This window comes from Neopelma chrysocephalum, unplaced genomic scaffold (assembly GCF_003984885.1).
Source record: "Neopelma chrysocephalum unplaced genomic scaffold, ASM398488v2 Primary Assembly neopelma1_24, whole genome shotgun sequence".
Taxonomy (NCBI): Eukaryota; Metazoa; Chordata; class Aves; order Passeriformes; family Pipridae; genus Neopelma; species Neopelma chrysocephalum.
In genome coordinates, this window is record NW_020897693.1 from 29397137 (window position 1) to 29423682 (window position 26546).

The 26546-nt window shown below is 34.1% G+C and overlaps 1 protein-coding gene across 3 annotated transcripts in view; it reads left to right on the forward strand.

Annotated features, from left to right (window-relative positions):
• SCFD1 (sec1 family domain containing 1) overlaps window positions 1-26546 on the forward strand; it is a 52250-nt gene that overhangs the window by 24100 nt on the left and 1604 nt on the right. For 2 of the 3 annotated variants that reach the window (XM_027709428.1, XM_027709438.1), the window contains exons 15-24: window positions 4698-4794; window positions 8589-8659; window positions 9538-9617; window positions 10169-10231; window positions 11229-11304; window positions 13475-13528; window positions 18179-18231; window positions 20776-20809; window positions 21772-21837; window positions 25775-25843. In XM_027709428.1, coding sequence (XP_027565229.1) covers window positions 4698-4794; window positions 8589-8659; window positions 9538-9617; window positions 10169-10231; window positions 11229-11304; window positions 13475-13528; window positions 18179-18231; window positions 20776-20809; window positions 21772-21837; window positions 25775-25843 — 663 coding nt within the window. The remainder of the gene's footprint in view (window positions 1-4697; window positions 4795-8588; window positions 8660-9537; window positions 9618-10168; window positions 10232-11228; window positions 11305-13474; window positions 13529-18178; window positions 18232-20775; window positions 20810-21771; window positions 21838-25774; window positions 25844-26546) is intronic. The other variant, XM_027709432.1, reaches the window with a different exon arrangement.

Consider the following 26546-nt stretch of genomic DNA (forward strand, 5'->3'; position numbering starts at 1 on the left):
TGGAAGGAAACCATGTTTCAGAGCAAGATGTAGGATGGCAGTAACATCAGTTTTGATCACCAGTGTCCTGTTGGCAACGGATTGAAGTCAGATGCACTTGTTCATTCTCCATTAGGTGATAGCAACACACTTTTGGTTAACTAGAGGTGGAGGGAATTAACTTTGGGTCCTTCTACAGATTACTACAGCACTCAACTAGCCCTTTGGCTCACTGCTCTGACAGGGAGCCTGCTATTAGGGAGTTCTGTAGGATTGGTCATCCATTTCTCCATGATTCTTAATTCTGGAACTGCAAGTGCTCGGGCTTCTTACCTTGTTTTTGTATAGCTGTTGAAGAAGATTATGAAACAAATGGCCATGCTGTTTTTTCAATACCTTGATGATATGTGCATCTCTATCATCTTTTCTTTTGATTTAGAAAGCATCAAGTTCATCTCCAGATATTTAGGAAACTGTCCTAAACTAATGCAGAAGCACATGTTTTTTCTGTTGCAATTTGCCTACACTAAAACCTTCTCACTGAATGAATGTCAAGTGTATTCCAACTGCTTTCTCCTGAACATTTTCTCCTCTTTTGTAACCCTTTGGTGTTAGAAAAAGTATCTTTCTGTCTTGAGGTGTGAAATTTTAATATGCAGGATGTTATGCTACCTAATGGATTCCACTAAAATCCTGTCAAAAAGGGCATTGTCTCAACCAGTATTTTTAAAAGAAATTCTCATGGTACCTTGAGGCTATGATTAATAGGTTTTATGTACAGTTAAATAATTAAACCAGATTAGGGTCAGAGAATTTTTTTTGCAAGTGCTGAAGTCATGAGGAACTAGTGAGGCACCATACTCTTCCTCAGGTTACTATAGTTTCTCTTTTAAAATAATCTGGGAGTGCATTCATACCTTAAAATAGAGTATATGCATTGTCCATTGTGGTTTTTTGCTATATTAATGATTTGAGCATTTTTCTTCACTATATATATGAGGATTAATGCAAAGAGTACTACAAGACCTGCTTTAGATACACTAAGTGAATTTAATTTTTCTTGTGGTCATATTTTAATGTTTAGTTTACAGCTGCTTTCTACATTCTGTTGGATTGTTTTCTAAGACACAACAAGAGGAAACCAGAAAGTAATGACATACTTAGGGGTCCTGGCAGTTTTCTGGCTTAAGTGTTTAGTGAAATAATGGAAAGTATGCATCACTTTTTCACTAAGTGAACCATCAAATATTTGTTGTCAGTGCTTAGAATAAATGCATCCTTGTTTTGCACGGATGGATTTTTTCTCTGCTGAAGCTGGTGACTGAAGGACTGGACCCAACAGATAACAGATTTAAGGCTAGAATTATGAATACCTAGCTGCTTTAGAGTTTCAAGTAATGCTTATCTTTGCATGTCATTGTAATTTGAATACTAGGATAACTGATGTATATTTAATCATGACATATAAAAAGGTGTACATGTACATTTTTCTAAAATGATTAGTTGGAGAGGGGGTAGATTAGGTAACCTCTTGCTAGAATTATACATGTGAATTTATGTGGCAGATTTTTATGTGAATTATTATCTGTCATAAATTACATTTGTTTGGTTTAGTTTTTTTTTAATTCCTGCATAATTTTTTTCATGTATCTCTGCTTTTGCTTGATCTCAAGGCCTGATATTTGAGCATTGACAATAGCCTTTCAGATTTTCAAATTCTTATTTTATAAAGGAATTCCACTATTTTAACTACTCTATTTGAAATAAGGTTACATTTTTGTCTTATGCCATGTGTAGTGGGTTGACCTTGGCTGGATGCCATGTGCCCACCATGCTGCTCTATCACTTCCCTTCCCAGCTGGACATGGTGGGAAATGACCTGTGGGTTGAGATAAGGCAGCTTAATAAAGTAAAAGTGAAAGTTTGCATGCAGACAAGCGAAGAGGAAAGTAACAAGGTTTATTCTCTACTTCCTATCAGCAGCAATGTCCAGCCACTTCCCTGGAAGCAGTGCTTCAGCACACCTAGCAGTTGCTCCGCAAGCAAACATTGTAAATGACGAATGGCCCCCTTCACCCTCCTTTCCTTAGCCTTTATATCTGAGCTGACATCATATGGTATGGAATATCCCTTTGGTTAGTTTGGATCAACTGGCCTACTTGTGTCCCCTCAATGGGGGGAGGAAGGAATATTGAGAGATAGTGCTGATGCTTTTGCCAGCACTGCTCTGCAGTAGCCAAAACACTGATGTGTTATCAATTGTTATCAACACTCTTCTTGCTCCCAGTGCAAAGCACAGCCCTATGACAGCTGCTATGGGGAAATGAGCGCCATCTCAGCCAGACCCAGTACGTTCTCACTCCCATGATCATCTGTGGGCTGCATTCATTCTCTAACGTTGTTCAGTAAAGTGAACATTGTTCATTGTTCAGTGAAGAGAAACAATACGTGTTTGTGAAATATATATGTTGCAGTGGTCCATGCTGGCTTTCTGTCATTCAGTAACCTTCCAGTAGAAAACAGCTTTTTCTGAGTTCAGTTGTGGTGACCTTTCCTTCATCATTCTGTGCAGTTCAGTGAAAGGGAATTGGCTATGACTGCCACTTCCAGCCTTCTTCCGGAGTTTCTTTTCCTCTTGATAGGAACACACTGTAATTACCTGACCAGCCTCACTCGTTCTGGGGGCAGTTATTTCTGGTTGTTTTCAGTCAGCATCTTTGAGAAATTCCTCAAGTAGTTTCTTAATATCTTCTCTCTTCTTCTGCATGTTCTCTCTCTTTGTCCCTAAAGTTAAGAACTTTTGTACTGTAAAAAGGATAGGAGAGCTTCCAACAAGTCCTCACAAAAGTGACCCTCTAAGATATTTCAATGGGTCCTGCTTCCACTTCTTTGCTTAAAAAAGAAGGAATTTTATGTTCATTTTGGAGTACAGCACTCAAGTAGACTTTCCCATGTGCTTCAGTAATTTCCCCTAAAATAAGTTTTGGCCTGTTTCTAAAGATGAGAAGTTGAAAGCTTTCACAAATATATTTAAAAAAAATTCAGACTTTAAACTAGTGTAACATAACCACTGATAATCACATTAACTTTGGCTAACTACTCTTCTAACATAAGCTCAAGGTAAATGTAGCTTAGAAGCAGCTCTATCTCTCTTTTTTTTTTTTCACTTCATGCACCTTCTATGTAGTTACAGTCACTATGACAATCAAAAGAAGACATTCTTCTGCTCCTAAAAGTAGCAAAGGGTCATTTTTTGAGCACTCTTCAAGGTAATTTACTTTATAAGCTGTAATTACAAGCTTCCACAAAAGGTTTAAATTAAGTTGCTGTTTTGCAAGTAATTGCTCGTCAAGGAGTTCAGTAAATGGTGACTGAGAAATGGAAGTGTTGTATCACCTGCATCATAAGCTGATTGCCAAATGCTTTCAATGTAAAAATATTCTTTTATTTATCCACTCCAGGTCTTTACAGTACTCAGAAGGTGAAATATCTTAATATCCTTAGGTTAGAGAAGTACCCTTTTTTTTGAAGGGTGGGGAAATAACTTTTTTGAAATTCCGTTTTCTTATTTGTGATCTCAGGAATAATTCTAATTAAATTCAGAAACATGTGAAAACCAGACTTCTAAAGTTTTTATGTTGCTGTTGTTAAAACAACTGCTGCAGTGGGTAGAAGGTCCCACAGCAGTTTTTCATGCTTCGGCATTATCAGGCAAAATTCCCTGAATCACTTAACCCAAGAAAAGCATGGGTGACTCTTGCCTCACTCTGGCAGTATCATTTCAGTCTCCCAATGGGTATGCTGTGGAGCTGAAACACTTCCAAAGCATTAAGATGGAGATCTATTCTGACAGTTTCCTTTTCGAGCCAGTACATAGCTGAATATGTCCAAACACCAGGATTTAGTTAGTTACCAGATATTAAGGTTTTGTAAGCTGAGTAGTTGTAACATTTGTTTTGATGCTACATGTTAATGTTCAGACACGCATAATGATTTGCATTGTAATGGAACTTTTTAAAATAAGTTTTGGATTGCATTTTTCTACTTTTAGATTGTAAATCCATGATCAAGAAGTTCAAAGCTTGTTTGTTTGTGCAGATGTGCTGCAATGCAGTCATTAGTTGCATGGCCATGTGATATATTCCGCAAAGCTTTTGCCTCCATAATTTTGTGTAGTCCCTGTGCCATCCTCCCTAAAAGAGGATTTTCTCAACATCTGTATGTCATTGTATAATGAGAGACTTGTTTTCCTATCTATCTTCGTTGTGAATGAATTATTGTAAGTCTTTGATCTGAGGTAGTATTTCATTACCAGCCCACGTTGGCAATTGCCAACTTTTCTCTGGGATGATACCTTAATGTATAAAGGAATTTCCCCCACTTATCTGCATTGAATAATTGTCTTCTTGACTGAGAGACTGGAGGTTCAACATAAATCTGACATAATAGTCACTTGACCATTAATTTTTATTTCTGGTTCAATATTCACATTGGACATCCCTTTCTTAACTTGCATTTTCACTTTTAGTATGATAATTACATATCCATCAACATCCTGAGAGTTAATAGAAGCATATTATAATGCAAGGATTAGTTATTTTTACTGATAATTTATTTAAAAATAAAATTTTAAAAACAGTCTTGCTACATACCCTTTTAAAGAGGAAATAAATATTCTTTGTGTTGAGATGTTAACCCTAACACTTACTCCTAAACAGAGTCGAAAGCTGGATGTGTATTTTGAATATGAGGAAAAAATAATGAGCAAATCTACTCTGGATAAATCTCTTCTGGACATGATTTCTGACCCAGATGGTGAGTACTTTAAATCTGAACTTTGTATAAAATTTGTTAAGAAACACAATAAATCTGTACCTGCTTGGACTTCAGGGTTGGTAGAGAGCTTATATGCAACCTGTGCAAGACTTGTAAAGAAAACAGCTTTTGATTGATCTTCAGCCACAGTCTAGAGTGTTTAGGATTTCAGTTGAGTAATATCCAAAATATTAGCAACATTTGCAGCTCCAGTAAAATCCTTTCCCAGCTCCTTGTTTCTGAAGGTCAAAATATTTTAATTTTTGTGCTTTTCCTGTATTTATTAGTATAGCATGGAATTTGGTTGTCTGAAGAGTACTGATCCTTTAAAATCCTACTGCATGTTCTGTAATGTATATATACCTCACAAACAGAATGAAAAATGGCATTTCATAGAATTTGGTTAGATCAAGGGGCTGCAATGTAGGTAGCTCTTGCTCTTGTGAGGAAAAAGATAAAAGGGAGAAGGTGGAGAGAAGGGAAGCTAGATGTAAATTGACCAGCTCACTGAGACTCAGCTGAAGCTTTGCGTGCATTGACCCAGTTGTGGCCTGTCTGTTTTCATTGTCTAAGAGCAATGCATCCCAGCTTCTGTTTCAGATGTGGTTCATACATAACAGAGCATTGTACACTGAGGTTACTCAGATTCTCGATTAGCAGGAGTCATTAAGAGTCTTTCTGTGAAAGGCTGAGATCCAAATGAGTTCTCAGCTTTTTGTAGTATCATAGCATCAACTCTCATTTTAGTCTGTCACAACCTGAGGTATGTCATAACCCTCTGATGGATTTCAGTATGATCGGATACCAGTTGGGTGGAACAAAATAACCTGCAGAGCAAGATTGTAAAACTTAAATTTTAGTCACTGACCTATCTGCATATTGGCAAAGTATATTGGCAAACTCCACATACTTAGAGACCCAAGGTTCCTGCTCTTTTCGCAGTATACTCTTTAGAAAATGTTTTGTTACCGCATGCTTATGTGTGTAGTCTTTTAGCCACCTACTGGACTTAATGTCTGCTTGGAGTTTGTATAATGATGCATATTTATATAAAGAGTATATATACATCCTGCTGACTTTTTACAAAAGTCTTTTAGTAGTGTCTGTGCTATATAATCAAAGGCAGTAGAAGATTGGTAGAAGTCTTGAGCTAAAAATTTACAGATATCGTATTGGATCAAGTCTAGAAACTAAAAAAGTTTCAGAAAATTGAATGTCAAACATCAATCTGTAATTCAGTACATACATTAATTTTTAATATGAAGCTAATAAGAAAATGTATAATCTGTACTTTTATTAAGCAACGATACAAACTAGTCCTTTTCAATGTTAAGAATTAACTTTTCATGTACTATTTCGATTCAGCTTTTACGTTTGCATAAACTTAGATATGAAAACAGAAATTTTTATGCTTGTTTATGTCCTACTGGATCAATTACCTTCTACCTGAATCCACATTTTCTATGCCTTTTTAGATTGCAGTATAAAGCAAATTGTTTTCCAAGCCTGATGTATCATGTCAACATTCCCATTAGCAAGGTTCCTGGGTTTTGTGCAAGAGAAAGATTAGATTTACAAGCTCGAGTTTTAGTTCGTAAGCTAAGTATTCAGGTTTTCATGGTAGTATGTTAGCATTTTATATGCATTGCCTAGTTTTAAGATAAGTTCATATAACAAAGGGATTTCAGTTAAATCACAGTGGTTATTCCTGGGCATGCTTCTTGTAAAACTGTCCAGACTCCTGTTGTGTGATTCACTGAGAAATACCAGCTCAAAACATTTTGAAGGAATCGTCTTCTGGTGCTTCTAGCAGTGAACTATTTGTTTGCATTATCTGTGGGGATACTTGTCTTGTGGACTATGATATCTGCAGAGCTCTTCACAAAAGTACTGAGATGTGATCACTTAACAGCTTCATAGACTAATCTGCCACTCAGGGCTATTAGTTGCCTCCCAGATCAGTGCGTATTACTGTGTTGTGGAGTGACAAAATGGGAGCTACTGGCTTTTCTTTGCTAGTAGTTAATCAGTAGCCCTAAAGGCTGCCTGCTGGTTTTTGAGTGGAAAATACAATTGGTCTATTCTACATTTGCTAAGTTAAGTTTTCTTCAGACTGTTTAGCCATTTGGCTCTCTGTGCTGTCACAGACTACAGCCTAGAAAAAGGTAGTGAATATTTTACAGGCAGCTTACCTGAGTCTTTAGTCTGTTTACTATGATTACATCAGTAGTATGTCAAGAGTAAAGTACTTCTTCCAAGGAAGGTGGTTTTCCTACAATTTCGTAAAGTATACACAATGCAGTCACATTTTTTATTATTATTATTATTTAGTAAGACAAAATATCACTTAGACTCATATGTGAGTGAGACCACTTACACTTCTGTGAGCACAAACTTTCTAGGAGCATTGTAGGCGCAGTTGACAGGCCTGGAGAGGAAATGCTATTACATGCCAGCCTAATCCAGTTGAAACTGAAATTTAGTGATGAGCAAAGTACTGAAACAAGCCATAAAGGGACGTGCTGGAATCCAAGTTTCCAAGTCAGTTACAGAAACCAAAGTCAGTTACACTGTATATTTAGAATGTTTAAGTGAATTCCAGGTGGATGTCTACCTTGAAAGCTGGCTTTTGGTTTAGATAATACAAAGTTTCTTCAGTTCTTGATCTTTTGACTTGCTGGTATTTGGTAAAGGTTAGTAAAACCTACTTTCCAGAGAAGATTGTATCAAGTCATAAATGTTCATTTTGACAGCACTTACTCTTAACTTCTGCCAAACTAAATATATGCTCACTTACAAACAAATGTTGCAGATTAGATTAGATGATCTCCTGCTAACATGATCCACATTCCATAGCAGGAGAAAAACACCCAAAACAAATAAACAAAACAGAAAAAGGAAAAGAAAAAATAACAAAAACAAAACAGAAAAAAAAGTCTATTTTCTTAACCATGAGTACAAGAAAGTGCATTCTTATATTGTACTAAAGATATCGGGTTTTTTAATAAATTTTAATTTGAAATGTTTGTTTTGAGAAGTTGTACTTCTGAAATCTTCATTTGAAATTATAGTCTTAATTAACAGTGATTCTCTTCTAGACAAAATAAAAGATGGTGTTCAAAATCTGTTGTAGTAGGTTATAGTTTAAGTCATGGCCACATCATCGTTTTGGTCTGGAGAGGCAAATTTGGAGTGTCATATTAATAATGCTTCCTAAGAATGGGAAGTGTTTTTCTCCAACAGATAGTGTGACACATGGTTCAGGAGGTGAAATCCTTTCTGAAGGGAAGTTGGAAATTCAGGCTTTTTTTTCCTGACCAAAAGTTCATATAAGTGCTTTTGCGAATCTCAAGTATTTCAGTACAGTCAACCATAGAGCTGTGTAAACAAGTTGTAGAGGTAAACAAATGTGCTGTGGCTTTTACTTTTATGATTTTTCTTTAGTCTACTTTTTCATTGACCTACTCCTAGCTAATGCTTGCAGTCTCCACATGAAACAAGTAATAATTCCACTACATAACTTATTTATTAAGTTATTTGAAGAATAATATTCACTACAAGCAAAAGGGAAAAGTGTAAAACTTTCAGAAAGAATGAGTACATCTAACCCAACTGTAATAACGTTTCTGTATGTTGTTCTACCAGTTTTATACATTGAACAAGCCCCCGGTTATAGATATAACAATTATGGTCATAACTAAAGGTCTGCATGTACATATATATGGTTACTGAAGAGCAATTAATGTAGCAGCACAGTTATAATTTAAGTTTTTTGGGTTTTTTTTTTACTGCAGCAGGAACCCCAGAAGATAAAATGCGATTATTTCTCATCTATTACATAAGCTCAGCTCAGGCACCTTCAGAGGTATGTATGTTCTTTACAGCTTCCAAAACCAGATTCTACCACACAGGATTTTTTGTATTGTTTCAGGAGTAAGTAGATATTTCTGCTTCTTTTTAAAGAGAAGTATGAAATGCCCAGGAAATATTAAAACTTTAAATAAAATTTCTTGGTGTTACAAGGAAGTCTGCTCACAAAGCTTTAGCCACCATTTCAAAGGATATGAATGGCTAGTAAGGAGGAATATTTAGATCAGAGTTACTGCAAGACTCATCTTAGCATGCTGTCTATTATTCTCCTCCACTGCTCAGTAGAATTAGATAAAGCAATATGACTATTTTTACTCTATCTTTGTATATTAAATAATAATTGAGTCAGTTGACTAGCAGATGAATAAAGGAGAAATACATCTTGTGCCAATATCTGAATAATTCAGAAAACAATTTCTTAATATTTCTTTTGAATTTAGGATTATTAATTTCAAGGAAAAATCTTCTTGCACTGTAGAAATATTATGTGATGGAAAAAAATGTTTGGTTAGGCAAATAGAAAGTGTTCTTATAAATGTATATTAGCTCCTCTTTGTTTATTATCTGCTGTTGTGACATTCTACAGAAACCAACATTCTGTCAGGGTTTTTTTAAAAATGCTGATATAAAAGACTGTTTCCATATCTGAAAGTGCACAGGATTTAATTCCTGCATAGGACATAATGAGAGCTGCTGTTGGCAAATTTTATTTTAAGTTATATTTTCGTACTTCGTAGGAAATAGAATTAAGACTCATAATTAGTTTTTAACTTACTTGGGTTAATGCTATAACTTTGCACTGCTTGCTTAATATTTAGGTACAGATATTAGAGTAGCTTCAACCTCATGTAATTCTCCACTTCATAATTGCAGATTGATTTGGAGCAGTATAAAAAAGCATTGATGGATGCAGGTTGTAATCTCGCTCCTTTGAGCTACATAAAACAATGGAAGTAGGTATTTTCTTTTTTATCCTATTTGAGGCTAACTGGGTCATTTTACAGAACCCAGCATTGTATTCAAGAGTTGTGTTACTTCTCATACATCATAAATTGTCCTTAAACATTCATTCTGGTATAATTTTTTACTGTTATGGTACTACATGCAAATCTTATTTTAGAACTAAACTCCAGTAATGCCAGAACACTATTGAACAATGACACGTAGTAGTGCCCTTAATGATCCAGGACAGAAACAACTTACTGAATTAAATGAAAAGTTGTGCTAATTCAAACTCCAAAGGTTTTTTTGTTCATACCAAAGGGTGATGCTGCCTATCAGTTTTTCTAGTTTTACATGGTAGCAAAATAAAGTGTTTGTCTTTTAAGTATCAAATCTAATTCCTATTGTATTTGTAGACAAGAGGGATTTATATAATAAATAGTTACTTCCCAAAAGAGTTTGAGATGCAGAAGATTTTTCATTTTCAGATGACTAGGGGGGAACATTCTACATCCCTATGTGCCATGACATAAATATTTGATTTCTATCACTACTTTCACAGGGCTTTCACTAAGATGGCTTCAGCTCCAACCAGCTATGGAAACACAACGCCTAAACCATTGGGGTATGCTTTTGATTAATCTTCTGTGAGCCATTGAGTTCTTTTAGGTTATTTTAGTAGTACTGAAAGTGTGATTAGTACTATACAGGGCTTAGAACAAAGTATCTCCCTATTTGTAAAAGTTTTAAGTTACAGACAATTACAAGCACTCATTTCCCCTTAACGGTGCGTAGGAAACACATAGAGGAAAGTAAATGGATCTGTGACTAAATCCACAAAGTTTCTTAATGTTGTGCTATCTTCACTTATACATTAAATTCATTCTCAAAGGAATAGAATTCAGCACCAGGAACTGGATCTGTGACAGCCATCATTTTAACCCTTACATAGTCAATGGCAGAAGATAAGAACAGCCCTGTATATTCAAAATCAGTTATCTCTTGGTCTTGGACTGTCAGGGATGCAAGAACACACCGCTCTTTCATTAAAATGTCATGGACAGGGTGTCTGTCCGCTTGTTGAAAGGCTTAGTTATTTGTGCTAAGGGTACATGTATCCCATCCAGGGTATAGGACTTGGGTCTTTCCATGCTTGAGAGGATTTGAACCCTCATACCAACTTCACTTTCAGGAATGCGCTGTCACTATCATAAGGAATCCGTGGCGCAGTATGGTTAGAGAGAATTCCGGTGCTGTTTCACTTGGAAAAATTGTTGGAGGTGCTCAGCATCTCTGTTAACTCTGATTAGGACTCTGTTAACTGTGATTAGGACATCCACTTGAACACTCAAATGCTTACTGAAGTTGTAAAATAAACTATTCAGTGGGTTAAAGACTAGAACTCAAGACTTCTCTTGATAGGAAAGGATCTAACTGCCTGATTATAGATGTATTCCCATACACTTGCTTGCCGTGTGGTATGAAGAATATATTTTATGAAAAATTGAATTACTTGGTACTTAAGTCCCATCAACATTAATGGAAATTGGATGTCAGTATAAAGCTTAAAAATAAAAATATAGAAAAGGTCTTACACATCATCTTTACTTTGTTTTTTTCAGTCTGTTTTCACGTGTTATGAATACAGGATCACAGTTTGTAATGGAAGGAGTGAAGAATTTGGTACTGAAGCAACAAGTAAGTTTAAAAAAAACAATAAAAAAGTCTGTTATGTGAGTATTGTGAATACTTGGGAAAACAAATTTCAGTACCTCTATCATATTAATAAAATCCATTGTACAGTAAAAAAGTAAACATAAATCTCTGGATAGATCTATCACTTTGGAACTTCCTGTTTTTATATAAGTAACAAATAATGTTCACATTTTCATTGAATACTTCTTTGTAAGGATTTAGATTCCAGTATGTGCAATTAAGAGTAATTTCAGTATTATAAGAAGAGTAGCTGTGGAATACTCAAAATAGACTAGACCTTCATAAACAAAAAATCTGTGTCTTTTCTTAGAACAGTATGTATTAAGTGAATCTATTCCAGAATGATTGAAAGGCTGAAAAGTGTTAATTTTCTGTTCAGTTACAGTTCAAGCCTTTCTAGTTTTCTCACATAAGTAGTGTACAGCAACCATAATCTTGTAACGTGCATGAAAATCAAAGTGTGTTTATAATGACATGGCCACCTTCAAATATTCACTAAGCTTTATAAAATATTTCTGAGCATAAATTAAATGCAAATGTCAATGTACACCCCCCAAAAGAAAACGAACAACAACAACAAAAAAGAAACTGGTTGTATAACTTGCAGCTGAAATTTTGAATTGTGGTTCCCAGAAGTGCTTCCCTGTAGAAGAAACATTATTTTGTCCAATATGTACTTTCATCAGATGCCAATAAATCAATATTTAGTTTATAATCTTAATTCTGTAATATTTTGACATCAGTATTTCTAAGAAAAAGATAATCAAATTCTTAGTTGAAGAATCAGAATTTAGTTTAGGAATACAGCATATCAGAACTAAATAAAATGAAATCTTAATTAAACGTTTGGCTTTTTGACTTACTTAATCTTATCATTGCCATTGTTTGTTTATTTACCCTGTTAAACACATAATTTACACATTAAAGGTATCAGCTATCTCATAAAAATGGGATCTTGCTTTTGTAGGTTATTCAATGAAGTTAATTCTGCAGGAATTTAACTGTGACTAGATATGATAAGTTGCATTACAAGTTACAAATCAGTAGTATACCACCAAACATGGTTGAGGAAACTTTTAAATATGCAGCTTGCTGGAACGTTATATTTTATAGAGAACTGTTCAGATGAACTCTTACTTGTAATAATAGAAGATAATTATATTCTAAAGGAGACTTCCTGTTCTTCTTTTATTTAACATTTTGTCACTTCTTTAAATGTGTGGCTTTAAAGAGTTAGTATTATTCTTGACAAAATGGCTTGCATTGTTTTGAGTTCTGAGTGAGTAAGAAGTCAATTTGCCAACGTTTTCAGGGTATGCCTTTTCTGGCTTTTAATTCCTTCTCCGGGTATTTTAGCTTAGCCAAATAAAATGCTGTTCTTCTCATATTTTTAAGCCTAATGTAAATCTGTGGTATTTTTATTAAAGTTAACTTTATTTCTCCTTCAGTCATTTGGGGATTTACATTCGTTTTTTACTAAGTGTTTTTCAGGATCGTGTGTAGATCGTCCTTTGGAATGTCCTCTTGATATATTCTGTCAACAAGACACATTTCCAATTCTGTTGCTATGTAAACTCACTCTCAGTTTATTATAACTGAAATAGTTTGACTGTTTAATACTTCAGATCTTTTGTCCAAGCTAAAATTTCCCATCTTAAATATGGAACAGTGGTCTTGAATCTCGCCTCAGTTTATTCCTTTGCAGTTCATCCAAACATTTGTTGCCAGGGTTGCTTTTTTTACCCATTTCTTTGACAACATTAGCTCTTGCTTAGAGTCACACCCTTAATTATCATCTTTAGCTTTAAAATTCTTTCCTTTAACTGCAAAGAATTTTTTTAATAAGAGTTCATGTGTGATCACGTGCAAATGTTGCTTATACCTAAATACAGTTGTGTTCCCATCTTCACACTTTTTTTGTGCTTTATGGCTAGATGCACTGGCTAGATGCACCTCAGATGTTTGCGTTTTCTGTACAGAAGAGTAATTTAGGTGATGATAAATGTGCTTAACCTTTACAAAATATAAGAGGGAAAATGTTTAAATTAGTATTTCAAATGCTCTGTAAACTCTTCCATAAATAATAGTGTGCCTGCAAATAGTTCTTAGTAAGCATTTCAGCATTCCATTGACTTCACATTATGTTTTACAGAATCTGCCAGTCACACGCATTTTGGACAATCTTATGGAGATGAAGTCGAACCCTGTGAGTACAACTGCGTTCACACGGAGACAGATGGAACAAATGAAATCTTGAGGCTGGGATATATAATATAATGGGGCTAATTTTTTTTCATGATAATGCAGTTAAATCCAATCATGCTGTGTTTCAAGAATAGAACCATTTTCATAACTATTTACTAAGACTTTTTTTATTAAAATAGTTTCTAAACAATGACAATTTATTGTGTCTCATTGGAACTAGTATTTTTGAGGTTTTTCCTGGTCTGAGCTTCTATTACTCTTCTGCTGTACTGAGCTTCTGTTGCTCCTAAATTTCTGCGTTAAGCTGTGGGTTGAAATTTTCTTTGCATCAAGGTGATTTTTTTTTAAAAGAGCACAATTTCATAAGTAAAGTAGTTACAAAGAGGCATATTAGAGAAAATTTCATTTCCCACATCTTTAAACTATGCTATATAGAGGAAAACATTTTACTACTAATTCAGTCATTCTCTTTGCAAGCAGAGATGGTTGTTGTCAGAAAAGTCCTCTTTTTGGCTTGTTTCTGTGAAAATTTACGCAGACTATTTGAAATTTATATATTACAAACTTCTGAAATGCTTACGTGTTAGCTAGATAGTCAAGGCATTTGCTAGAATTTACATCTAAAAATAGCCCTGTGTCTGGTTATGCCTAGTACATAATCAATGTAGTCATTTTTCTTGCCAGGTATTTAGTTCCTGCAAAACTCTTACATATGACCAACCTGTTCACATACTTGTCCTGAAAAAATCACCTGTTAAAAGTTATTTAGAAAACTTTAATGTTTGCCACATCTTCCTCATTTAATGACATCAGCATCAGACATTATATTTATATATGTTTATATGTATTATATATATTATAATTGTATAATTATAATATCTCACACTTGTTAGTAGATTCAAAACATTCTTAGTCCACTTTCACCTTAAGATATTAACTATATGTAAAGGGAGAAAAATAATGGTAAAATATGAAAATTATCAACATGCAAGTAATCCTTTATTTTCTTAAACTGTACTTCATTGATGATATGTGTCATGATTCTTAAGTGATAATTTGCCTTCTCTTAACAAACAAAGGAATTGACTCTGTTTTCAGTGTTAGTGGATTGTTATTCCTATTTGCAAGAGTTGCAGAACATGTACAGGGCTAATTTTAGCTAGTCAACCAGTAGATGGCACCCAGAACACTTACCACAGAAAGCTGAAATTAAAACTACAGAAAACTTACAAGTAGGTGAAAAACAAAAAAATTTTTTTTCCAAGTAAACACTAGCTTCCTTAGGCTACAAGTTTAGGAGTTGATTTGGAAAAATTTACAAGTCATATAGGATGCGGGTTCTGACTTGATATTGCCACATTTTACTTAGTAGAAAACAGCCAGCACCACTTTGATAATTTGGAAAAAATATTGATCTTCTGACTTAAAAAAGCAGCCATTGAGTCAGTCTGTCAGTCAGCAGCTTCATGTTCCACTGGCATGTCAGAGACTGATATTCATGGCCTGAAACAGGGAGTCCTACTTTTCAAGTCATAGGAGACCAGGCAAGCCCTAAAGAATGATTTTCCTAACCTGCAGGAAAATTGACAGCAAGTTTTGGAGTAAATTTCAGCTAACAGAAGCAAGCCAGAGAGTCATTGTGGAATATATTTAGATTTGCTGTACCATCAACAGAAGTGAAATTGTATCTGGAAAAGGTCAATGCGTAGATATACACCATTGTGGCAGCTTCTGTGTTTATCTTCTGATGTTTGGAGTCCTTTTCTATTCCCCAGAATAGAAAACTATTGCACTGCAGGCAAAATACAAAGGCAGAGGAAAAAAAGCCCTCATGATTTAATATTTTTACAACACAGAAAAAAACTCCACTATGGTTCATTAAATCTTATTAACCACAGTGATCAGTGTATGAATAAAAGGTGTAATGCAAGATTAGAGCAGATTATTGAGAAGCCAAACAATTATTACAATGAACATAAATAAACTAATTTCTAGATATGAACTGCAACAATAAAGTAAATATATAAAATGTACAACTTGTACCACAAACATTCACAAATATTATCAGTTGAAATCTTAAACCTATTTAAAATTATACCCTATGCAAAACTCTGTAAGGTTGTCTGTAAATCACTTTGTGAGTTACTTGTCCCTGCTATTTCTTTTGTCTCACAAGGACAAGCTTACCAGCAAGGACACATAAGTCTATACCTGTGCTTTCCAAGTTTTTCAGAACAGCTAAAACAGTTCTTATGGGCAATAATACCATTTTGTAATTTTTTTAATTTGTGTAGATTAACTATAGTTACATTTTTTCTTGAAATACTTATTCAGAAGCATTCCTTGATGACCTTAAAGTAATCCGTTACTTGGGGGTTTTTAAAATAATAATATTTATTGGTCAAAGCAGGTTTTTAAGGAATTGCTTTTAAGATAATGTTTTCACAAAGGAATGTTCTGTTCATAAATCTACTAACATACTTGCTTTGTTTTGGTGTCCCTTAATAGATTGATTAAAACCTTAAATCTTCCTAAAACAAAACAAAACAAATCTTATTGTCAAGTATACACAAATTTTAACCCATAGATATGAAAATGACACTCATTTACTATAGAATTATGGAGGTTCTTTTAAGTATCTTCTACAAAATGATTTGATTATTGAGTTAGGGCAATCCTTGATAAGTAAAGCTTTACAAAGGGGTTTAGCTTCAGTGAATACAGTATGTACATTTGTATTGACTTAAGAGGTAGATAGATCTTATTTGTGATATATATTAATGAAACTGTATTTTGGTTAATACCATCCCTTTTAGTGTATATGGTATCTTTCAGATTTAGGATATATTGTAGAATTACCTTTCATGCATTACAAAATAAAATTCTAAAAATAGAGGGTTTCCTTAATCCAAATTAGTCATCTTAGATTCTGCAGAAAAACAAATACATACTGAGAGTTAAAGACATTTCCATGGGATTTTTTCCATTTTAATTTGAAATCTTGACAATTAAGTTTATAATCTCAAAAGTATGCATTTTCTTCTTGAATTGTTTCGGGAAGTCACAAATTCAGTTGTGTGTAAGGAAACAGCCATACAGTTGTTTTTATTGGCAAGCTAGCTGTTTCTTAAAGCAAATAAAATCAAGTAGAGTTTCTTTTGTCTATACCCTCAGAATTGATTTCAGCAGGAATGGTGTATTTAAATAACAAAAAAAAAAAAAAACTAATTTATAACATTTAGATTTCTTAACCACTTTTCATGTGTCTACTTATACAAGCCCACAATGAAAAAACACAGGAGTAATACATTCAGGAATAAATGTTTGTAATATGTGTATTAACTCTGATTTTTAGTTCTGGCATTAATCTGTAATTCATTCTAACAAGCAGAGAAAGTGCAGTTCTTTATCCCAGGTAAATGTTTCTCAAATACCTCTCAGTTTTAGTTTATCAATCTCTGTCCATTCCCAACTGTCTCATTACTTCAAAGTCACTATATCACCTTTATGTACAAAGCTGCCAAAATCATGAATGCTGGCAGACTACAAATGTAGTTGAAATTGCCGGTGGAGCATATAAAAGCATTTTACAGAGGTTCAGTGTGAAATTAGATCTAAATTAATTTTTTTTAAAAGCCAAACTTCAAGATAAGAGAGTTATTTTATGTAACTGCATAAAAGTTCTTAATATAAAATAAATTTATTTTCTGCGTGTGTAACCACATGTATATTAAATATTTTTTAGTATTAGAGGTAGTTATGCTTTGACTCTAATAAATTCCCCAGATAATCTGTCTGCTACTCAAGAAGTATTTTTTCTGTAGTACAGAATCATCAAAACAGAGGTCTTTGCATGTATGCACCCAGGTGAACTCAACTGTAGTTGTGCATAGTTTATCCACAGAGTACCTGGATGAAAATGTAGTGTAGAAACAGCAGAAAGCCAAGTAGTTGTCAAAAGGAGTTACTAAGAAGTTTTGTTTTTTGTCCATTATAATTGGCAAAAATCCTGCTTGTTGCCAATAAAAATATTGGAAGTGCCTCAGTGTTTTGTGTGAAGAAAAAAATTTTTTTGTATGGTTTAGACAGTCAGACTTTTCAAATGCTTGTGGAACACATTTCTTCTTCAAGAGCTTAATTTTGGTTTAATAGTAGTCATAAATCATGAAATGAGAAGGATAAGTTACATAACAGTAGCAAATTTTGATCTGTCTTGTATTTAGCATTCATTGCCACAGAAGTGTTTTGTTTTATAATGTTAAAACAATAGCAAATCTCTGTAAGCTGGAAAATTTTAGCATTTATAACTAACCGTGTGGTGTTCCTATAAAGCTGATAACACCGTAATTTTTCTTTCTGCATACTGCCTTTCTCTTGGGATTTATTATGCAACCAGTGTATTTTTTGGAAAGTGTGTGATAGTCAATTTTAGATGAACCAGAAATAAAAAGCTTAATAGTACCCTTACAGCTTCTCACTGCTGTTTATTCTGTATTGGTTCAGTTACGTCCAAACTTTATAAATATTAGTGGACACCACAATTAATTTTGAATTATGCGATGGGAAATTATGTTGGTTCGAACTATGTTTAACATAATAGATACAAGCCAAAAATGCCAAACTTTTGAGATAAAAACATACTTTTTAATAGGAGACAGATGACTACCGGTATTTTGACCCCAAGATGCTACGAGGCAGTGACAGGTGAGTTTACTATGAGTTTTGCTTCTTTCCTTGTTCTCTGTGAAAAGGCTAACTTAAGAAATCTGGTTTTATTTTACTTGCTGACTACAAGTAATGAATTTTAGTCATTGATTCTATGTCAAGACAGTTGGTGTTGAAGGAATTCACAATAGGAACTTGGATCAACCAGATAAATCTTGTAACACTGCAAAAAAAATCTTTGTTCCAGTGACTGAACATGCTGCTAACATGTACATCAGTTCAGTCATGGGAATTTGTACTAGTATTTAGCAATAATAAATGTTAGAGTTATTCATAGTTGTACTGTTTGGTTTCTCTGAAACTTTGTGGTTTTCCACTGTTTGAAAAAAAAACCACTGAAAGTTGACTGAATTTGCTTTTGTGTAGGTAGGTGCCCATTTTATGTTCATGTGCATATGAAGGGAGACTTGGATATAGTTTATTTTACCAGTAGAAGAGAGGAAGAGGAATTACACTAGAAGTTTATAAATTTTTATCTTTTGTTTTATATCTTTGATCAATAACTGGCTGATAGTCACACCTGATCTAATATCCTAGAAACAGAGAAGATACTTTATTTTAATATACCTTCTAAAAATAATTTTCATCAAACCTGTGGGAAAACAATCATCAGCTCATTTAGTTGCAGGAGTTTATTACAGGACAAATGTGGATAAAGTAGGTCCAGGCTTGGTTTTATTTACTTGCTTCATCTGTTCTTGAAACATGGAAAGTAATAAAAAATAAATTTCAGATAATATGTAAGTTTTATTGAAAAGTATTGCAGATTATGTAGTTTCAAAGATGAGCAGATTTTGAAAATGTCAGAGAAGAAAATCACTAGTATTTTATGTTTTAATTTTAACTTTCGTTGTTTTGTAATGCTTTTGTAGCATTTCTGGTGGATTTTGTGCGAAAGTGCAAAGATTTGTTTCACTAAAGCCAAAGAGTTTTTCTTATGTAAATATGCTTTTTTATCTACTCTGTATAGTTCTTATGTTGCTCTAAACAATGTAAAAATAAGCATTTACAGCAGTTCATAAACGTGCCATTCTGTGTAGCTATAATAGTCATCGCAGGGAAAAGCTTTTAATTTCTGGTTTGAGTTTTTTGGGGTTTTTTTTACATAAACTTAAGTTATATTCCTTAAATCATATTTAAGCATGACAGCAAAACTCTTAATATAGCCATATAGGGGTTTGTCTAATTCTCCCTTCAAATATTTATGTAGATGATAAAAAACATAGGTTAGCTGGCTTGACAAAATATTACTTGTTTAAAATAGTGAAATCAAATATTATAATTAATAGGACAATATTAGAAAGTGACTAATTTTATTTTCTAATCTAGTCCTATTTTAAAAAATATTGGCATTGCTATCTATTATGTTTTAAATAGAGTAGGAACTAACTGCATTCCTGTAATTCAGTCTTGGCTAAAGAGTATCTTTATATCCTGTGTAAAGCCTATGTCAAATATAAACAGGCCTTGTCCTCTGAAAGGATGACACAAAATGTTTGTGGATTTGCTGTATCATATTCAAAAGAGAGCATTGGGGTAACACTTCTACTTATGGGGAGTCTGCAATATTCATGACGGACAAAGCAACATATTAGACATAGCCATTCCCTTTTAAAACCTGTTTTTCTGGTACACTGGAATCTGTGTTGAGTCAGTTCTTGCTGGTCACTCAGATAAAACTTCTTGGAATAAGAGAAAAGGTAAGTTGAAGGGGAAAATTTAATGCTTTTAATCTGTGTTAGAACATAAGATGTATTTGACTGCCTGGGGCTACAGATAGGAAGGTAGTGGTAGTGTATGAGCAAAGGGCAGGAGGGCAGACTGACCCTTCATAGCCTTTTCTTCACTTTCCCCTTCCTCCTGAAGGTGCAAGGTTTCTCCTACTGTCCATGCTACCTGCCTGTGAATTCAAATGGAGAGGAAGAGTCTGTACCACCAAACTGTAACTTACTTTTCCTCCCTAAATAATTTTAATCCCACATACCTCCTGCCTAGAGTAGTTTTTGAGATTTCGAAGCTATATCCAGCCACTGCCAGGTGACTGGCTTACCTGGTTAAGATTCCAATAGGCAGGATTGAAGCTATATCCAGCCACTGCAAACTGACTGACTTACCTGGTTAAGATTCCAGTAGGCAGAATTTCTAAGTGCCATGAACTGTGCTAATGCTGATGACATTTTTTACTCATAATATTTGCTCCTAGGTAACAGCACCATAGTTAGAGCTTTTCAACTCTGGAAGAGTTGTTGTCATAAAGCTTATGATCAAACAGCAACCTTAAGAATGACAAAGTAAAACTCCTATTTACTCGTATTCCATCCTGTAGAATGAATGATTTTCTATAACAATTTAAATAAAATACTTGGTGGATGAATGCACAAAGGCAATTATTGTTCTATTTTATGCTCTTGTCTAATATTATGTAGTATTTCATAAACATGATGTGTATATTACTTATTTTGCATATTTATATTCATGTCTAATAAAATTTGAGCTGTATGTTTTTGTGTGGTTTTTTTATAGCTCAGTTCCAAGAAATAAAAATCCATTCCAGGAGGTAAGTCACATAGGAATTATTTTTCAAATGTTAAAAATAAATACATCCTGAAGTACCAGTCATTTTTGATAATCATGATTAAGAAAATGAGAGATCTTGTTTGCAAAAAAAGCACTTAAAACTAATAATATCTAGTATTAATTATAATTAGCTGTTATTCTGAAGAAGGCTTTTCATCTTCAAAGAACTGTGTAAGCATGAACTAATACTGGAGAAAAAAAAATCTAGCAAATTCTTCTGAAGGTAATACAAGGACTTACTAATATCCTAATTGGGTACTGAGCAATTTAAAACCCCATTTTTATACCAAATCTTGAGAATGCTCTCTGGATTTAATCCTCTGTCCAGCCTTAAACAGCAGTGTTGACCACTGATGTACATGACTATTTTAAACAGTCTCTGCAATTAAAGGAAAGAAGCAAAATAATTAATGTTGTCATTTCAAACAAATGCCTGTAACTTTCAGTATTTTTCAACATAAATATTTGCAAATAGTAGAAGTCTTACTTACCTGACCTGACTACCAAGTTTCACAAGCAAAATCTTTGCCTTGGCAAAGACATACAGATGTCTCAGATTTCTCCTGAAATGTTCTAATTATCCTCCAGAACAAAAGAAATACCATGTGGTATCATATATATGACTAACAGATGGTCATGGCAAAAATGTCAGTAATAATAATACAACTATTAATTCTCCTTTGTCTAGTCATTAATTGTTCTCTTTTAAGCATAGCCCAGAAAACACTGATGGCCTTTACTTGTAATATTATAGATTATTACCAGTAGTAGGTGGGGAGGGAAAGCACAAAAAAAGTAATGTGTTGAAACCATGTATGCATCAAGTACTTCTTAATAGAAAATTGTGATTATTTCTGTTTTGGATTTAATGATTTGCTATTTTACTGCTGAAATTATGAGAATTTCAATGCATACTCTGATAATGTGTGTGTTGCCTTTTAGGCCATAGTGTTTATAGTTGGAGGAGGCAACTATATTGAATATCAAAATCTTATTGACTACATAAAGGTATGTGTACTTCTTTGGTTGTAGTGTATAACTTACTGATAGAAACCAGTCATAGCAAGTTTTCTGTAATATTTAGCATTTGGAAGATCAAGTCTATGAAATTAGCATTAAAATCCTTATTCTATACAGAGTCTGGGAAAAAAGTACATAAGAAATCAGTAGAAATTGTGGATTACTAATTCAGACCAAGAAAGACCTGTTTCTGCTATTTTGCTCATGTTGCACTTTGGAATTGAGTAAATAATATGCATTCTTCTTTATTTTGTCTTCGTACACACCAGCATGGTTGAAAACTGTAGCAGATGTAGCTAAGTGAATTAACCTGTCTTCTGTACTGATACATTAAATGCTGTCAGTTTGGCTGTTCATACTGTTTTAGAGTCCTGTTACTAGTTTTCATTTGCTGTTCTTAAATAAAGCAGCTGTAGCGTATCATAACCTTGAAAATAAGGAACTGCTCAGAATTCTTTAGTTTTCATAAATATTACAAAAGAGATACCAGTGCTTTTTTGTATGCAGCTTAGGAATGTGGAGTCAGTTCAAAATATAACCTGCAGATTACAGTATCTTATTTTATGACAATCTTACTTGAGTGAAAAGGGTTTCAAAAGCCAACATAGTACAAATACTATGCTATCTGTCAAAGCAAATATCAGATTGGCATCAATATCTAAGCGTTTATTATTTACCCACATTTAGAAGTTTTCACTCCTGAGTTAATGGAAGCTCATTCTTGTTACACTGCATCATTTAATTCTGTGTAGAAATCATAAGATATGCACAAAGAAAACATAAGCACAAAGAAGAAAATACGTAACCAACTATGTAACAGATCTAATTTCTCTGCTTCCACATGACCAGTCTAGCAGAACACAAAATCAGTGGATGGAGAAAAGTAACTAAATCATTACAGTTCCTGGGGAGCAGGGATGGTATTCCCGCACTTTCCAGGAATAAAAAAAATACAACAGGAATCTTAGTAAAATTTTGAAGAAGGTAAAAAATTATTTAAGAGCAGCAGCATACCATTCTTTCTTTCTTATCATAACCTTATTCATGGTACAATTGTGCTGTTCTGTGCTAGACTGGATTAAGGCTTTTCACACAGAAGAATAAATATGGAGCATTAGTCACTGAAAAACACTTCTTCCAAAAAGCAAGCACATGAGGGTTTTATGTCCAGGTAAATCATGAAGAATGAAAAGTCAGAACATGTCCCTCTAACAGGCAGCCATTTTGGAACATGGGGAAAGGATAGAAGAGGAATGTAAATTAAAGAAGTCATTTAGACTTATCACCATCCTTGATAACTAATTCAGTGAGGCATCTACCTGTAGCAGAGTGCATTGTCAAACATTTAGCTTGCTCCTTAGTTTACCCAAAGCCACATTCAAAAGATGCCCCGCAACATGTGTATTTCTGGTGTATATTTGTTACTTCCTACTAAAAAAATCTCTGAATTCCCTAGAGGCTAATATACTTCCTTGATTATAGCTGCACACTGACAGAACTGAGGTTTGCTGTGTACGTGTATATACAGGGCATTTGTAAGATGACAAGTTAAGCACTTGGCACTTCATATGAAGTGACGGAAAGCTGAAGTTTCTGAGAAATAAGAGGGCAAAGAGGAGGTCATTTGATAAACAGAGGGAGAGTACAGAAGGAACTGAAAACTACATGAATGGTAATGTTAGATGTTATGGAGAGTCAGAAGTTGAACATACTTTTTCTTCTCCTGGAACCTGTGAACAGTTGTCACAGCTAAAGGGTGCTGTACGTTTCTCCAATCAGACGGTGTACGTGAGCAGTGAGAGATGACCTCCCAAGGGGAAAGACTCCTTCACCTTTATTCCATTTAGCCATTTGCTCTTCAGAAGACAAGATTAATGAAAACTTTAATTCTGCCTCCCACCACCTAGAGACTTGGGTGCCTCTCCCAGGTGACTCTTACAGGCTTATCCAATAAAATTTGCTTTTCCATATGGTACACTTCCAGCATCTATAGTTTCAACAGATGTATGTAGCTTATTAATTATTCTCATATTCAATCAGTCTTCCTCCAGATTAAAAAAAAGAGAAAAATCAACAGCTCTTGCTTGAGAAAAATCAACATGTTCTTGCAAGCAGATACCACAGAGATTTTATTCACTGCTTTATTTTTCTAAGCACTATCTGTTTTGCCAGTTTGCATCTGAAAGCACAGAGAAAGTATTTTAAAACTTTCTAAAACAGGAAGCAATGTTCATTCAGCTTTGACATTCTGAGGGGGTTTTTTGTAGAAGAATTAAGAGGAACACTCAAATCCAATTATTTGCAGTTCAGTGCTAGAATGGACTATCTCACAATATCAAAAAGCAAATATTTATAATGTCATTAAGGCAGATTGTGCCTTAAAATAAATATATTGGCCAAGATCAGTTCAACATGCTGAAACCGTGTCACCAGAATTGCAATCCATAGGGAGCCTCCAAGGGAAGGCTAGCATACTGTTTTGTACAAAAGAATGTAGCATATCCTTTCATTTCCTTTTGTAGATGGTTAGAAAAGTACTACTTGTTAATCTGTTCCAATCACAAGAAATTTAAATCAATCATAGTTTTTCGGTCATTAAGAAATACTGGACTTTGAAGAGTACTGAGGTTTGGGGGTTTTTTAGATATAAAGCAGTTTCAACTTGGCTCCAATCATTATTTGCAGATATAGCTCTTTGTTTGAATAAACTAAGAAATGAACATGAATTACATACACATATTTAAAATTACACTTCTAGAGGAATATCTGGGACAAACTGGAAGTGTACATTCATGTTTCTTAGAGCTGCCTGAAAGGCAACAGTCTCATTTCACAGTTATTTGTATAGTTTGAAATTTTGGTACAAGGCAGAAGCAAATGCTACTCAATCACAGTATGGAAAGGGGAATCTGTCAAAATACTGGTTTAGAACACAGATATCCAGATTTGAAAGAATGGCCTGAAATGTCTGAAGATGAAAGCTCAAGATCCTGCTCAGCAACAAGAATAGCTTATTACTACAAAACAGTCAATACAGATGAGAACTTGAACCAGGATTACCATCTCCCCAGTAGGCATCCCCACCAGCTAAGGACTGTTTAGATCTGCTTCTGTTACTTTCTGCTGAAATGGCACAATTAGCAGTTTATGTGAAACAATCATTTTGTCAATGATTCCTATTTTGCTCTTAATTAGGTAAATTTTAGCTAACTAATATGGGAAAAGGCAAAATAATTTAACAGTGAAACAGATTTCTCAAGCCTGTGCTAGAACTTTGAAGACTCAGGGAATTATTAGCCCAACACTGGAAGTAAATTCAGTCTGAAACTATGTATAACTTAAACTAATTTTCATTTCCCAAATGCTAACATTGCACTTTGGTAGCCTTACTATATCTAGCAAATACTGTTAAATTGCAAACTAAGTTTATTATGCATCTGAGGGAATTCAACAAAACATTTTGTTTCAGAATTCCTCTAAAAAAAAAAGTGCTGTTTTTAATATCATTATCATATGGAAATAAATTACAGGTGGAAGTTTTCAGGCTTTAACCCAAAAGAAACAGTAAATATGTTGGCACTATTCTTAGCGAATCGCCCAGTTATTTTGGGGAGTAACGCTTTACTCAAGTAAGGTTGTTAGCTTCCCGAGGCCATTCACAGATACATCAGAGAGCTTTGCATTCTAGTGAGTTTAAATGTATAAGATGTCCTATTTTTCCACTTTCTGCCTCTGGTCCTTTATTTTCCACTTCAGTTTATTTACAGGTTTTTTTCCTGCAGTGGAGCAACTATTCGTTTTCCAGCCTGAAGTGTAAGACTTCAACATCATCAAGATTTTACTGGGTTCTTTTAGTATATAATTAGTTTAAGCCACTTTTGCTTTCTGTTAAACACTTTATTTCTTGTGGATTTTTCTTTTTTAGGGTAAACAAGGCAAACATGTCCTGTATGGCTGCAGTGAACTTTTTAATGCTACACAGTTTATAAAACAGGTAGATAACTTTGATAACCTCTGTAATATTTACTACTTCTTTCACTGTGTATTGACTTATATAACTCTACATCTCTCCATGGATTTTTACAAAAAAAAAAAACTAATTTGTGAAGGATTAATACATGTTCTTGTTAACCATTTTTGTTTGCTTGAAGTGGGGGTTTGAAGCCATTATTTTTAATTAGCTTTTGAAGGCTGTGTTGTGAATGTGAGTTCACAGGTAATGCAGGTGAACAAGTTCATAATTGCCTTTTTAGAAATCCTAGTGAAAAAAATTGAGTTAGTTCTTGATACATTCACAAATAACGTCTTTCCAGGCTATTCTTGCAACAGTTAGAAGATCTTTAAACCTTTGTCCTGGTTTATAAATATGTGTGTGTATGTATATAAATGCTGGCCTAGTGTAAGCTTGTTGTCCATACCTATACTAAAATCTGTATTTTAATGTTTTTAAACATCATCATCACCATTACTTCTCTATGCCTCATTCCATTATAAATACAAAATAAAAATTATTCATGGTAGTCAGCAAATAGCAGCCCTTCAGTAGCTGTCACCACCTATGGTTTTATGTCCTACTAAGATGAGAATAAGTTGTTATTAAAACTACATTTTAAAGAATTAAATTAATTTTTGTTGCACTTGAAGAAGACAAGTGGTATTTAACAGCTTTTAACTCCTCATTCAGCTTAATTAACATT